The sequence below is a fragment of the Ostrinia furnacalis genome, unplaced genomic scaffold, assembly GCF_004193835.3.
Source record: "Ostrinia furnacalis isolate ACB-3 unplaced genomic scaffold, ASM419383v2 OfSCF5861, whole genome shotgun sequence".
Classification (NCBI taxonomy): Eukaryota; Metazoa; Arthropoda; class Insecta; order Lepidoptera; family Crambidae; genus Ostrinia; species Ostrinia furnacalis.
Genome location: NW_021136100.1, coordinates 417,253 through 433,761, shown reverse-complemented (window position 1 = coordinate 433,761; position 16,509 = coordinate 417,253). Strand labels below are relative to the sequence as shown.

The 16,509-nt window shown below is 39.8% G+C and overlaps 1 protein-coding gene across 1 annotated transcript; it reads left to right on the top strand.

Moving 5' to 3' along the window:
- Positions 1-4,066: 4,066 nt before the first annotated feature.
- LOC114361615 (uncharacterized) lies at positions 4,067-11,276 on the top strand. The gene is made up of 9 exons (XM_028316715.1): positions 4,067-4,141; positions 5,086-5,188; positions 6,786-6,917; positions 7,434-7,580; positions 8,622-8,709; positions 9,297-9,452; positions 9,685-9,842; positions 10,905-10,959; positions 11,030-11,276. The coding sequence occupies exons 1-9, from the start codon at positions 4,067-4,069 to the stop codon at positions 11,274-11,276; spliced, it is 1,161 nt and encodes a 386-aa protein (XP_028172516.1).
- Positions 11,277-16,509: the final 5,233 nt, after the last annotated feature.

The following is a 16,509-nucleotide window of genomic DNA, read 5'->3' as shown; positions in this document are numbered from 1 at the left end:
CGCCGACGCAGCCCTCGCACTGGCAGCTGGCCCGGGACGCTACGGCCGGTGAGCGGCGACCCGCGGCGCGCGCGGGCTCTCGCGTGGTGGCGCGCATCGTCGCGGCCGGCAGCCGGCAGGGGAATGCCGCGCGCTGAGCCCGGCTGAGCGCGAGGCCCGGGCGGCCCGGCCGCGCCGGCGCCCCGAGCTCCACGTGACAGCCGCGCCCCGCGACGCCCGCACCGGCCGCGCTCGCCTCCTCTCCTAGAGATTGCAAAATCCGGATTTTTCTTAAATCCGGTTTTCCGGATTTGTGTTACGTACAAATCCGGATTATCCGGATTTTTCGAATATTGGGTAATTTTTTGAAACCATCAATTTAATTTAAATAAAACGTAGTTTTTTTCAAAAAGATGTAAGTATTTGAAGAAAAGCTTTTTATTTTATTATCGCGCATGGAATTTATTCCTCTTTTTTTCGGTTTGCGCTACAAGCTTTCGAAATTATTTGAACTTTGCATTATTTTTTTCGTTTTAGTACAACTGCATTTCAGAATAAAAACTTGCTTGTACCTATAAAATATTTTATTTATTCTTCTTCNGGGAATGCCGCGCGCTGAGCCCGGCTGAGCGCGAGGCCCGGGCGGCCCGGCCGCGCCGGCGCCCCGAGCTCCACGTGACAGCCGCGCCCCGCGACGCCCGCACCGGCCGCGCTCGCCTCCTCTCCCGCCGCGCCGGACAACATCTTTCAGATGCACAATCGTCAGCCATCAATTAACTCTTCGACATAGGTACATTAGTCGGAAATTGGATTCGAGATTACGAAGAAAATCCTTTGTGTTCCCGGCGCAGGGAACATCATTAATAACAACAACTCTTACCACGAGCATAATAATAGGGAATTAGATTTAGGTGGATACGTTTGGTAAAAACATTCCGGAAGCAATAAATCAAATAGTTTTGTCCCGAGTCAATGGTGACTAGTTTGTTGGAACCTTAGTTGGAACGAGTACATTGCCGGGTCCCTTTGTCAAAATATGGATCTCTTGAGCTTTGAACTTCTCTCATTCTAACGTTAGGTACCATAAGTTCCTCCAAAGTTATGATAAAGTACGCACATTATGTAAACTCTTCAAAATTCTGTTTCTTTTTTTAAGAGACAGGAAATTCTCCGTTTTATTATTTTAATAATATTATCAATATTAAGAACAATACTTTATGAAAATCTTTATGAAAGTTTAGTATTATTACTTGGGGTTTCTTTCGATTTATTTATTTTCTCTTGCAACTGTAAACAGCAAAGTTTATTTAGTTTTTCCGTTATCTTTATAACCAGTTACTAATAAGTTAAGCAATTTCATTGTTTAGTTTATTAGGATAACGAATATTTAAAATCTCCTCTAGATGGTATAATAATATGTTTGTCTTATAAACAAGCACCCAGAGTTACAACAAGTAATGTGTAAAAAAGTTTCGGTAATATAATATGCACATTTCCTCGAAATATGTAAAAGTTGCGAGAACTGCGCCATGAACTAACACGCGGCGAATGTCTCTCGCATCCGAGTGTAGCCTCCGAGGGCGACGCAGTGCACTATTTGCATATTAATTACTGGACTGCGCAAAACAATGTAGCTCTGTAATGGGTGTAATTCAAACTGGCCAACCTAAATAGCGCGCGGGTTGCAAATGACCCCTAATATAAACAAACATATAAATAGCTTATAATCTTAAATAACTTAATAGTAATTAACTTACTTATTTTTTTACTGAAACATGACAAGTTACAATTTTCTAAAATTAACTTCGTAGAAGTTGTTTATTTATTAGCATTATTTTTAAATTGTGGACTAGTTTTTTAATTATTTCTTTTAGAATTCAAGTACGTAGGTATAAGAAAATATGTCCTATGTCTTAAGCTAAGTAATTTTATCTTAGTTTTGATATACTTCTCATGGGTACATCGTGTTAGATCCGCTATCGTTATAAAACCATAGCTCGTTATACGAGTAGGAATGTTAGGTGTGTAGGTAACGATATTTTTATCAAGTTATTTATGCTTCTAATCCAATTAAGGCAGAAGTTGTATTTATTCGATAACATTGGTTGAAATCACTGTTAACACACTAACGCCCGCCTGCGACTTCGAACGCATAGTCCTCGTTTTACCCCCTTAGGGGTGGAATTTCGTAAAATCCGTTCTTAGCAGATGACTATACAGGGTGGAAACGATAAGTGATCTCACTCGATTATTTCTAAACTATACAAGATAACAAAAAACTAGTTATTGATCCTGAAAGTACTTCATGAGCTCTATCAAATGGTATTAATAATAGGTTACATAATAAAATGGATCTATCCGAAAATTCAATGTTTCCAGCTTCCATACATTTGGTAAAATCACATTATTTTAAAAACTACACATGATATTATCGTAAAACTGATTACTGATTCTAAAAGTGCTTCACTAGCTCTATTCAATGGTATCAATAATAGGTTACAGAATAAACTGGATCTATCCAAAAAATTCGATGTTTCCTTCTTCCATGCATTTAGTACTACCACAGTCATGACACTCATCTCTTGACAATATTATAGCAAGTAAAGCCTAAAACCAATGTTTTCCATGAATTTTACATAATAATACAATTTACGAGTTTATTTTAAGAGTTTATTATTCAATAAAAAAAAATACACTTCTAATATTGTGTGTCTGGCATACATTTAGTATGGAAGCTGGAAACATTGAATTTTCTTACCGTTCACTTAACGTTTCCACCCTGTATACCCTATAAGGAATCTACCTGCCAAATTTCTAGCCTGTAGGTTATTGTTATGTTTCTGAGATTTCGATATTAATCAGTGGTATTTTTGAAAGAAAGAAACAAATATTTATTTGCTATCAAAAAATACAAATCAAAATAATATCGCTTTTATATTTAGATTAGTTATTAAAATATGTAGATTTCTTTAAAGGTAATATTGTAAAAAATCCTCCTATCAATAAGCGTAGATTGAGCCATCTACTCAAGTCCCCGGGGATGAGTGTGTTAACACTTCATTTCACATTAAATACTGTACACGTACGATATTCCATTCACTGTTTATAACAAGCATTTTCTTAGAAAAACAGTAAATTATTATGGTGTTTTTGTAGTAAATACGACATTGGTAAAATGCTCGTAGCATAGCTCTACTACGAAAAAACTGTAGCAATGTTTGTAGCAATGTGTGTAGCAAAGCTACGATTCTAACGTTCGTAGCATAGCTACGAAATTGAATGTTCATTGAAATTAAGACAACTATTTAAAACTACCTACTTGAATTTACTTTTCGTATCATAAATCATATCATAATATAGTTTTTAATTAATTTTAAAAATATATGTATAATTGATTTAATTAAAACGTAAGTAAAATAACAAACTTAGGTACTTATACATTACCTCACACACCATTACGCCTACGTTCGAGAGGCAGGGGTCGTAACGGGCACTTCAGTCTATTTTAGACCCCAAGAGCTTAGTTAGCAAGATGTCGAATTTCAACAGCCGCGTCCGGACAAAGAAAGTGTTCTTTGTTTTTTCCTTTATACTTGAGTGTGCAATTTATATCCATAAATAGTACAATGCATATAATATTTTATACTAAAATAAAATAATTACTAATAAATAATTAAGTTTACTCGGTTTTGTAATACTGACCTAGCAAACCGAGTTCATTGGCACTGGAACAACATCCGTCCGACAAACAGCATGAATCGTCGTAGGTCACAATTTATGACCTAACGAATACGAAATCGATGCAGCTATGGGCATCTAGTACTTACAGGAGTACGCGTGGTGATAAGCGCGCGTGTAAATAATGCGTGAAGACTAGCGTGCTTGCATAACTTAGAGTGCTGTGTTGAAATCAGTAAGTAGGTCCCTATATTTGGACATTTCGTTGACTGTGTTTTGTGTCATTCGATATCGTTACGATTAAGGTTCGATTTGTTGAGTAAATTGGGACACAGGTGGCCTGGAGCAAAGAGGCTGTATGCGCGCGCAGCGGCGGGAGAGCGTGCGAAGCGGGCGCGCGGCAGTCGACATGCGACGCGCGCGGAGCGTCACCGGCCCGCTGCGCCGGGCGCACCCCGCCTCCGGCGCCACCTGGAACGTCCAGGTACACTACGATCACGCAGCTACCACCTCCCTTAATCATCTTCTACCCACAGCCGCCACTTATATCTCCGACCTCCCAATACGAGATGTACTCCTCTCCCAACTACCAAGTTTCTGGTGAACCTGTCAAAACTTGATGGTATTTGTGCAATTCGCGACTGTGACCACCAAACCCAGACTCAACAGTTGGCCGAGAACTTGTTGCGCACGCAACTCACACTCTTGAATATATTAAAACTATTGTCTGATATTGTTGAATACATTGGAACATATTAGTCTTTAAACAATCCATGGAAATAAATGCTTCTGCAAACAGCACCCTCAAAACCTTGTTCTCTTCAACGTTTTGCACGCAGATACGAGATGTAACACAAATCACGATCGATTATTTACATTCAAAACTGAAGAGAGAATTTGTCAATGTTAAAAATAATTTTGGTAAACAACATAAAAAGTAAATATTATGTATTTAATTTGGAATTGTAATCATGCAATTAGTCATTTTTAATTTATTTATAGAAACCAACAGCGATACGTTGAAAATGTTAGCTTTATAAGATTTAGACTGATAGTATAGCCAATGACAGGTTTCCCTCTTTATAAAAGTACATTGTTGTTGGAAAAAATGTTTTATTTTTTATTGTTTCGTAGTTATTTCGTACTTTATAGAAATCTCGTGAAGCACCTCACGTCGATAAAAAGTCTTGAAACGCCCAAAGTTTAGTTTAGTTGCATGGAAAAGGGCAAAGGTTAGACCAACATTGAAATCGAGATTGCGTCTGTGTATTGTGGAATTGTTACGATATTGTGACTAAGGCTGTGTAGCACCATCTTACTTTAATAATAACAAACGTCAAAATTCTGTGAAACTCCATACAAAAAACAACGGTTATGGTTATAGTAAGGTGGTGAAACTCAGCCTTAGTCGTAATGAACCGATTGCAGGTGGTGCGGGGGAAGATGAGCTCGCAGTGCCTGTGGCATGCCTGCCGCGCGCTGTCCGCTGGCTTGCTTCTGATGCTGCTAGGAGCGGCGATGGCAGTGATAGGTACCTAATTATATTCCTCACTAAAAACTTTATTAGTATTCATAATGTATTTTATAATCTCTACACTGTTTGGAGTCGTGACTTTGGTATAAATATTTGATAAGTACTTAGTTTCACTAAATACCTTTTATTCGCGATTTCTTAATCATATTCAAACACAAAAATCCATTCAGGTGCTTAAGTTACATAAAATTATGTTATTATAAGTAATAACATTACCTCTACGCAATGAGTTAATAAAGCACTTTAAAAATAAACCCCTCTAAAAAGATACAAACGAAGGACGACTCATCAAAGTGTTATCTTATAAGTTAGAGTTAGTTTTATGTAAGCACTTTCGAATCTACATAAAGCTTTTAATTTTTTACCACAACTTTATAACTACGTTCTATATTAATTTATGAATAAAAATGAGTTTGGTTGAGTATATTAGATCAGCCCAGTCTCTATTAATTTCACTGAACAGTACCTACCAGCAACTTCCAATAAAACCAATAGTACCTCTTTCTTCTGCTTTACTTTTTTAAGGAACCGGCTAGTGGTCATAAGAACGATTGACCCAACTCAATCTTAAATATTTTTTTATTTTTTTATTTTATAAATAACAAGAAGTTACGAGATAAAAATAACAAAATATCAATAATCGAAAATACAAACAGCGTCAATTTCCATCGCTTCTCTTTCGAATCGTTGTGCACATATAATGGTGTATTTTGGCGTAATAAACTCATACTATATCTTGGCCATACCAGCCATACATAAATACATGTACACGTGTAACAAATACAATAGGGTTGTATGCTTGGTTTAACGTAATAAATTGATGTGCACACATCTTTTGTTTACTTGCTCGTGTATTCACTATAGCCTCATATATATTGTTACTCAGGGATAATGCAGCATTCTGATGATGATATATTTTTTGAGATACATTCAGTAGTTTTTGAGTTTCATCTCTGATCATTGAGTACTGTTTAAAAGATTTTAAGAAGCAAGAAACAACCTAATTAATTTAGGTTTTGATAATACTTGAACAAATGACAACCCTAACACACCTATTTCCCCCACATCTCATGGAGAGCAACGCGATGTGGGTAGTGGGGGAGCACTTCCTGTCAGCGAGCGGTCGTTCCGGAGCTGACACTTCCGGCTTGATGCCTCCGGTCCTGCCTGTTGAACTGATGGGACTCGCTTTGCTACCGGAATAAGTTCTGGTATTGTCAGACATTTCATTATTGGGTGATGCTTCAATACGTTTCTATTTTTAGATTTTTTTTCATTGTATTTGTATCATCGAAGTATCGAATCGAATAAGAAAATACTTTTATGAGCAGGTAGGTATTTATACAAAAACATAACCCTCCTTCTGAAGCAGTCGGGTAAAAACAAGGCAAACCAACGTCCAACTACGAATCTATTAATACCATGTACAAATACCACCAAAATTCCGGTGGTTACGTAACTTCTTAAAATGTACCATAGCTTAGTCATAATCACATACCAAACTAACATAATAATGTTGTTAACTAACATATATTCGTTCGTATTGCGTATTTACGTTACAGTTAAAAACTTTGTCGCTATTTTCACTTTGCAGGGTACTATGCAGACACGCTGTCGGTGGCGCAGGAGATCCGCGGCAACTCCACCATCTCCGTGAAGGATGAGGCGCGCGGGTTCCACCTCAACAACCTGTCCTACGCCGGCCCTATTGTCATGGGGTTTGGAGGTAAAGTGTATCTAATTTATTTATTATATGTTCAATGTATGATAATAGTCTAAGATCCCGCTATAGACGGACCTTTAAACAAGGGTTGTGTCAATAAATGTATATATTGCACATGGGTTGTCCAAAATTTTAAGTCCAGAAACAATAATTTATTAAAAAAAATGTTTTTTACCTTATACTGATTCACAATACCACCGTGTTCGTAATGAAATAAATATTTATATTAATTTAACTTTAATTCAGTAACCAGACCAGTACCTGTTACATAGTATCGATTTACCTTTTTGTACCTGCCTACCCCAGAGTTGTGACGGGAAAAAAATAGTAACTACACTCGTCTCTAAACGGGAGGGGGTTGGTCCTACGAGGGTGGGATAACTACATGACCTATTCGCCTTGGTCCGACAGCATCCAGAATCTAGATGATGGCAGCATAGATTTGCCCTTTTTTGTCGGTTTGAGGTCCCCTACACCTAATGGAGGCTAGAAAATAACAAGTTTTGCTAAATATTTCAGGTTTCATCGTAGTAGCTGCGTGCGTGATGACGTTCGAGGCCCGCGACAGCGCGGCCAAGGTGACGCCCGCGCGGCCGCAGGCGATGCCGCGGCCGGTACCCCGGCGTGGCCCACCTTGCGCGGCGCCTGCACGACTTGATCAACTTGGTAGGTTTCTCTATTCAATCACATGAAAATCGTGGTTTGCAGTTGGCATAATATGGTCCTGCAAAAAACAAAACCTACAAAGCAGAGTAACTAAGAAATATTTTTGTTTTTCTTTAATTCAAATAGAACTTTTGTAAACAAACCTAACATTTCGAAACCCCAAACAAGTTCAGCAAACATACATTTTTGAAAACCTCTTGCAGAAAATCTAACTTCCTGAAAACTGCACTATTCGAAAATTTAGTTTTTGGACCGATTCTAAATACTAACCCTCTATAAAAAGTTACACGCTTGTTGAATACTGTATTAAAGATATTTTCATATTTAACGTCACTTTTAAAACACTGTTCAACGAGTGTTTAATTTTTATTAGTAAGGGTATAAAAACCTAACCTCGGACATCTAACTTATCCTTAACAACACTCTCAAATCCCAGTACCTACTATTTAAAACGAAAACCTAACTTTCTCTCTACTATTTAAAACGAAAATCTCAACATAGGTTTTCGCAGAGGTTAGGCTAAGTTAGGTTTTCAAAATGTTCTAGGTTTGGTTAAAGTTGGGTATGGGTAGGTTTTAAGTAAGTTATTTTCGGAGAGATAAGTTTCTCAAAAATTTCGGAGTTACCTAAATAAAGTTGGGGTTCTGAAAAGTTAAGATTTCAGAGAGTTGTATTTCCGAAAAGTTAGGGGTATGTTCGGTTTTGGAAAAGATAGGTTTTCAGAAGTATGTTTTTGAAAAATTACGTTAGGTCAGGACTTTGAATATTTTTAGGTTCGGTTACAAGTTAGGTTTCCATAACAACACCTGAAAACCTATTTTATGGAAAACCCAACCCAATTTTCGCAAAAACTTAATCTAATCCTTGTAATCTACCACTGTTCGTTTATTTATTTATTAGGTCTACCAACATTGTTACATTACAACATGTACACTTAAAAATTACAATTATGAACAAAGTTACAATGCAACAACAATTATAGGCTGACACAACATGCAATATAGATTCAATGCAGTTTGTTCCGAACCGTTCCGTTTGCAGGAGTATATCGGCTGCCGCACGTTCTACCACTCCCGCACGCGCTGCCGCTGGCGCCGCTGCACAGGCACCGCGCGCCGCACGCCTCCAGGTACCTGCCGCGGCCGACAGCCTCCATCGCGAGCAAACTTCACGCTGTACGGTATTTGACGCCATTTAATGACCCAATGAAAAACATTTTACAAATCATTATAAACAACATTTACGTTACTGGCTCAAAATAGGAAGCCTCTGATTGTTTTTAAATTAAGATCATTTTGAAGATCACAGAATCGGTTCATTTTGGACTTTAATTAGGTAAATCACATTATTACGTCATAATAATACTTGCATAATAATTGTTATTAATAATATTAATCGATAGTTAAATGTGAATGGCGTCAACTACAACTGTATTTAGAAATAAAAGCTTGTTAAAATGCTGTTTTCTCGCGATAGAGTCGTTGTTCTGTTGTACTTAAAATACCATTGAGAAGTAGATGTAGTTATGCAGATCCTCCTGCTTACTTGTAGTAATCCATGTTCATGTGTAATTCGAGTTAAAATCACCGACATGGTATTTAAAAATTAACCAATTTATCAATCGAAATCGTGGTAACATCATTGAGTCGTAAGGATCAGGACGGCAGCTCGCAGTCCTCCTTTGGCGCCGATAGGCTTTGAGTGTGTGTGGCACAGAACCAGCGATGACAGAGCCAAGAGCCGCGCGCGGTTCGGGTCTGCGCCGGACTTGCGCGCGGGAAGCGCCCGCGCAGCGCTGCCGGCGAGCGCGCTACGCCGCCCACTGCGCCGCTACGCGCTCTCCGTAGACGAGCCGCCGCAGTCCGCCGTCAGGTAACTCTACCGCTATCCATATATCATCGAGTCATTCTCACCTGCTTTCAAACCCCGTTATTAGTTAGCGCCGTTGCGTACTTGTCCTATAAAAGTATTAACTGCCCTAGTAAATACAGAATTAGAACCAAAAAAATGTATAGTGTCAGACTTGTCCATGAGTAAAGCAAAATGAAAATTTAAGCAATTAGCGTGTTGGACATAGATCATTACAAAATGTATTGGCTCGCAGCGCTAGCGCAGCGGAGTCGGAGTGCGGGTCGCAGTCGTCGCTGGCGCTGGACCTGCACGGCAGCGGCGCGTGCGCCGGCGTGACGCTGCGCGTGCGCGACAACACGCGACGCCGCCCGCTCGCTCGTCAGCAGCGACTAAGGGAGGACACGCTGCATCGTAAGTACTATTTTCTGTAAATATGTACCTATATTTATTTATTTATATATTTATTTATTTTATGGAAAACAAACAGCATATATGCATTATTAATAGATGAGGCGGTTAAGATCAAAAATGCCTTACATAGTTTTCACAAATAGCATATCAAGATACAATCCAAAACAAAACCATTTAGCATGCAGTATAACTACAATATATGAAAAAAGTTAAAACAATACAGAAAATACCTACTAAAGCCATACCAAAATAGCAGAATATTAAGCAGTAAACAGATACTTCAACTTTTTACCGGCCAAAGAATTCCTTATTACTTTGATTTTTGAAGTAGTTTGGTCTCACACGTTACATGTTTCCTACCTAATGTGAGATAAGTTCTGGTCCGCTTTTGATCCTATATCAGACACGCAAATATTTGCAATAGATACGATTAAATACCACTTGTATGTAATAACTTTTATATCTGAGCTGAGACCATTTACCACTACTGGGATACCATTATCTGCTAAGCTCGTAGCTGCTAGTGCCACGAATAATTGCTACGGTTTACTACGGCACTACGAACCGTATGCTACGATCTACGTTATCTGTAGCGTAGTAGCTGACGCCGCCGTAGTATTGCGATGTATCTGTGCTACGAATAATTGCTACGGTTTGCTACGGCAGTATGAACCGTATGCTACAATCTGCGTTATTTGTAGCTTTGTAGCAGATTCCGTCGCGTCGTAGTATAGCGATGTGCTAGTGCTACGAATAATTGCTACGGTTTTTAGTGCACTACGAACCGTTTGCTACGATCAACGTTATCTGTAGCGTAGCATCGTAGGGCGTTGGCATCAAAAAAGCTTCGTAGCATTATTGCTCTAACGTACAAACGTTACTTTGACATTGTTACAAAATATTTTAATAACGTGACTCTTGTAGTGACTGTGTGAGAGTTGCTTTACTCTTATGTAATAGGTACCTACTTACCGTGCCCATCCCATATGGCCATCATTGAACAATTATTGTGTTCAATGATGAGATGTATTTTGTATGATCACGTGAATGTTGTCTTTTCAGCAACACCTGGCGAAAGCATAAACAACATACATAATCCGGACGACTCCACAGTCAGGTAAGTTTAATTAAACAAATCGAAAATACCATTTCAAATAAATATATAATTACTAGTAAAATTGTTTTAGAAACTACAATAATGAGGCAGCTAACAAAGATTCCGTGGAGATGGTTCACCTGTCGTCCGATAGGAGCGACAGTGAATTGCGCGCGAGTAGCGCCCCGCCGGCGCCCGCGCTGTGCTCGCCGCCGCCCTCGCCGCGCCTCGTGGTCACGCCCTGCGCGCTGCCCGCCACGCCTCCCTCCGCGGACACCTGCATACTCATAGAGCAGCCCGAGGCAGAAGCCAGCGACGAGCCGCCGCCGGCCGTCTGAGACCTGCCTCCGTCTCGGCTTCCCGAGACCGTACCCACCTCCCCCGACGAACCTTGTTGATAATTTTGTACCAGTATACAAAGTTTTTAAATTCTTTATAGTATGTTCCTGTGAACTAAACGTTTACAGAGGAACTTTTCGATGTGTCTTCGAAAAACGACGACAATTATCTATTTTTTAGACCCACTGTTGTATGTAATATAGTTGGTTACGTATGTTTATAAATTAGATAGAGTTGCGTGGCGAAATTCACTGAATTTTATACATAATAACTTATATTTGGAGCCAAGTTCAGTATTTGACGCCACGCTCTAATTCGATGTGTAGTAGCCGTCACCCCTAGTTGTAAAAAAACTGAGTTTCAATAAAAGCTAAAACAAATTAAAAAATAAGTACATAATGTGCAAAATACTTATATCTATCTATATGATAAGGTTAAAGTACCTACACTTTACATTGAACAACGACAACTTTGAGGTATGTACGTACAAGTATCAAAGCGCTAAATTGTCTTGTTTCTTACCGAAATGAAATCGAATAAGAGTGGTTATCGAGCTAATATTGTAGTAGGTAATCATATATTCAGTTTAAATTAGCCAGAATACATTTTAGCGTCTATTAAAATCACTACACTATTAAATATTGCGACGCGACGGCGCGAATCGTATCGTGCATCTGTCAGGTTGAGACGAGTCATAGCGCCGCATGGAGCGCTCTGCTTTGAAAAAGCTCGTGAAATTGCCGTAGAAGCCATAAAAATGTACAGCTCTCCAGTTGTTTACAATACAACATAATTAATTAAATTTCTGAATTATTTGTAATTAATGTGGAAATTATTCATTTCTATTTAAATAAGCAATTTATTATAGGATAAGCCTATTATGAATATCATGTGACTAAAACTTTTTCTAAATAACCCGTTGTTGATATAAAAAAGACTGATAAAAGCGAATTTTGTAAAAAAAAACCGCTTAATGCTAATTATTATGACGTAAACATTAATTAAAAACACATTAAATAAAATCACCTTAATACCAAAGCTTCTTCATGCAAAATACATTAATAAGGGAGAGTCCGGTAATTTGGACCACTTTTTTTCAATCCTGTTTTACACATAGTTTTGTTGTTTTTGCTAATGTCCATGGTATACAGTGTGAGTCACGTTAAAGTGTACATATGAAAATTGATGAAACTAGACCTATTTTTATCGACAAAAAAGAGGTCAAAATTTTTTTGAGATTTTTTTTTAAATTTTTTATAGAATTTTTTTTCTTCCAATTACTTATTGTAAAGAAAAGGTAATAACTTTTAAACTAAGCGGTATAACCTGATAAAATAAAAACAGTATTAATGCTAAATAACAGCCAATACTAAAAAAATACATAAAATACACAAAAAAAGGCCAACAAATAATAAAAAATAATACTTTTTGAAAAAAATTTGCTTTTAAATTCGTGTTTTTTGGTTATTTGATAAATTTCTCCAAAAAATGCCCCTATAACCGGTGATTTTTATTACTTTGTATTATTCTCTATCGTATAACCTTCGTAAATCCAAAAATCGCATGTCTCTATCCCGATCACAACGTTTGCAATGATCGTTTGAACTAAGCCTCTCCGAGCGCGCCATTCAACGCTTCGTTAACAACAAAACTGAAAATAGCTCTAGATTTGTAATTTTGATAAAGACAAGTTAGATTTCAAATAAAAACAAAAGATTTCGAAGTAAAATAAGCATTTTAGTTAAAATTAAAATTGTCTCTACCTGTAGCGGAGAATAATGTTGTGGCAGGCCTTTGTTCAAACGATCATAGCAAATGTTGTGATAGGGATAGAGACATGCGATTTTTGGTTTTACAAAGATAATACGATAGAGAATAATACAAAGTAATAAAAACCACCTGTTATAGGGACATTTTTTGGAGAAATTTGTCAAATAACCAAAAAAACACGAATTTTTAAGCAGATTTTTTTCAAAAATATCGTTTTTTATTATTTTTTGGCATTTTTTGTGTATTTTATGTATTTTTTTAGCATCGCCTGTTATTTAGCATTATTACTGTTTTTATTTTATCAGGATATACCGCTTAGTTTAAANGTAAGTGTTTAAATATGTGTGACTGAAAGAATGTATATATTAATATTTATAGTATATATTTATTTATGATGTAACGTAGCTATAATATAATGTGGGGGAAGGCCACATCACTCCCCCCCAGAGCCCTAGTTAGGGGCGATAATAGTCAGGGAACCGGACATGTCGTCCGTATCGTGTTACTCTTGGCGTTGAGACAACAGGGGTAGTCGTTACCTCGGGATTATCTTCTGTTGTATCTTTTGGTGTTGGTAACGGCGATATAGTGGTGTCGCCTGATGGGTCCTCGGCTAGTACGTAGGCTGGTTTTAGGCGGTCCTGGGTGACGGTGACAGGTTTACCCTTTACGAGGAGTTTAAACACCTTATCCCCTCTCTCCAGGACCTTGTGAGGGCCTGTGTATGCGGGTTGGAATGGCGCGCGTGTGGCGTCTTCACGAAGGAAGACGTGTTCTGTGGTGGCAAGCTCCCTAAAAATAAATACTCTATGCTTAGCATGACGAGAGGCTGGAGCTGGTCGAAGATTTTCAGCAAATGATCGTACGCGAGCAGAGAAGTCAGACATGTCTGATGTACCTTGCTGGCCTGGATCGAAAAATTCTCCAGGGAGTCTCAACGGCTCGCCGTAGAGCAGCTCGGCTGACGACGTTTGTAAGTCCTCCTTAAAGGCACTTCGTATCCCCAAGAGCACAAATGGAAGAACTTCAGACCAATTGCAGTCAGCATGACATGTAATAGATGCCTTTAGCTGTCTGTGGAACCTTTCTATGAGCCCATTGCAAGCTGGATGGTAGGCTGTGGTACGCCTGTGTCGAAATCCAGCGGTTTTTGATAGGTATTGAAACAGTGCGGACTCGAATTGACGGCCGCGGTCTGTGACAATATCGGTCGGGCAGCCAAATCTGGATATCCAACCTGCAATGAGAGCTTTTGCGACGGTTTCTGCAGTGATGTCAGGTATAGGAATGACTTCTGGCCACCGTGTGAATCGGTCTATAGCCGTCAGACAGTACCTGAATCCTTGTGAGGTGGGGAGCGGACCAATCAAGTCGATGTGGACGAATTTGAAGCGTGCCCGGGGTAATTCGAAAGTGCCCAATGGAGCGGACACGTGTCGACTCACCTTGGCTCGCTGGCATGATAGGCACGTTCGGGCCCACTCCCGGCAGTCTTTTCTCATTCCAGGCCATACAAATCTATCAGCTACCATTTTGGCGGTCGCAGCGGCACCTGGATGACTCAGTGAGTGTAAACTATGGAATACTTGCTTCCTGAAGTTTTTAGTAACAAACGGTCTGGGAGTCGGTGTGCTGATATCACAGTACAGTAATGTCTGACTTCCAGCGTGTTTAATTTTTTTGAGACGGAGAGATGAGCTGGTATCCGTGAGATATTTATTGAGCTCAGCATCAGTTTCCTGCGCATGGGCTAGATCGTTTAAGCTAATTGGGGCTGTCAGTTCATCAACTCGAGATAAGGTGTCCGCCACGACGTTATTTTTGCCGGAAATATGCCTTATGTCGGTTGTGAATTGTGAAATGTAGTCTAAATGGCGGAACTGCCTGGGCGAGCAATTGAGCTTTCGCTCGTGGAAGGCGTAGCAGAGAGGCTTATGATCGGTGTAGACCGAAAAGTGCCTGGCTTCGAGCATATGCCTGAAATACTTTATGGCTTCGTAAATCGCCAGGAGTTCGCGATCATACGGTGAGTACTTCTGTTGGCAAGGACTAAGTTTACGGGAAAAATAAGCTAGCGGTTCCCACGCATCGTCTCGCAATTGTTGCAAGACGGCCCCGATTGCTGTGTCTGATGCATCTGTAACCAATGCAAGCTTCGCGCGGCAGTCTGGGTGTGCCAGCAAAGCTGCATTAGAGAGACTTTCTTTTGTGTCTGAGAAAGCCTTTAGAGCATCGCCTTCTAGGGTAATCGGTGTGGAGCCTTTGACCGCTCCCATCAAAAGGGCGTTGAGGGGTGCTTGAGTTTGGGCGGCGTTAGGTACGAATCGCCTATAAAAATTGGCCATACCTAGGAATCGTCTAAGCGACCTGACGTCCTTGGGTGGGGGAAAGTCGCGTATGGCTTGTACTTTTTCGTCAAGTGCTTTGGTTCCGCTCTCCGAAATACGATAACCCAGGAAGGTTACCTCGGGAGCTCCAAAGACGCACTTGGAGACATTTATTACCATGCCATATTCTCGTAAACGTGTAAATACCTGACGTAGGTGGTCCTCGTGCTGGGCTTTATGTCTGCTAAACACTAGGAAATCGTCCAAATAACAGTAGACGAAGTCTAGTCCGCGCATCATCTCATCTACAAACCGTTGGAATGTTTGGCCTGCGTTTCGCAGACCAAACGTCATAAAGGGAAATTCAAACATACCGAAGGGGGTGGTGATTGCTGTCTTCGGTATGTCCTCCGCGCAGACAGGTATCTGATTGTAGGCTTTCACTAAATCTAGGGTGCTGAAAATAGTACAACCAGAGATATTGTGAGCGAAGTCATGAATATGACGTATAGGATACCTGTCTGGGATGGTTCGGGCGTTGAGCTGCCTGTAGTCACCGCAGGGTCGCCAGCCGTTATTTTTCTTTGGCGCTAGGTGGAGCGGTGAAGACCATGCACTATCTGAAGGCCGAGTTGTACCATCTGCTAACATGGCTTCGAACTCTTGCTTTGCTATAGCTAATTTGTCTGGAGCTAGTCGCCTGGGAGGAATGTGGACTGGGGGACCTGGTGTTGTGCGGATGTGGTGTTGCGTGTTGTGTGGTACCGTACGCAGTGTGCCAGCTGGTCGCGTTATTTCTGGAAATTCCCGAGTTAATATGTGATGATACTGAGAATCGCCGGTCAGAATCTTTACCGATAAAATATTATTGTTATTCTTAGCCAGTGAAGCTGGAGTTGACACTGATGTAGTATTATCTATTAACTTTTGATTTTTACAATCTACAATAAGGTTATAGTGGCACAAAAAATCTACGCCTATAATTGGTTTGGTAACGTCGGCTACTACGAAAGTCCATGGGTAGTTACGACGGAGTGCGAGGTCCAGATTGAGATGCGTGTAGCCGTAGGTGTCGATGGTCGTCCCGTTGGCTGCGGTGAGCTTGTATCCCGTTGATGTTCGCCGTTCGTGAAGT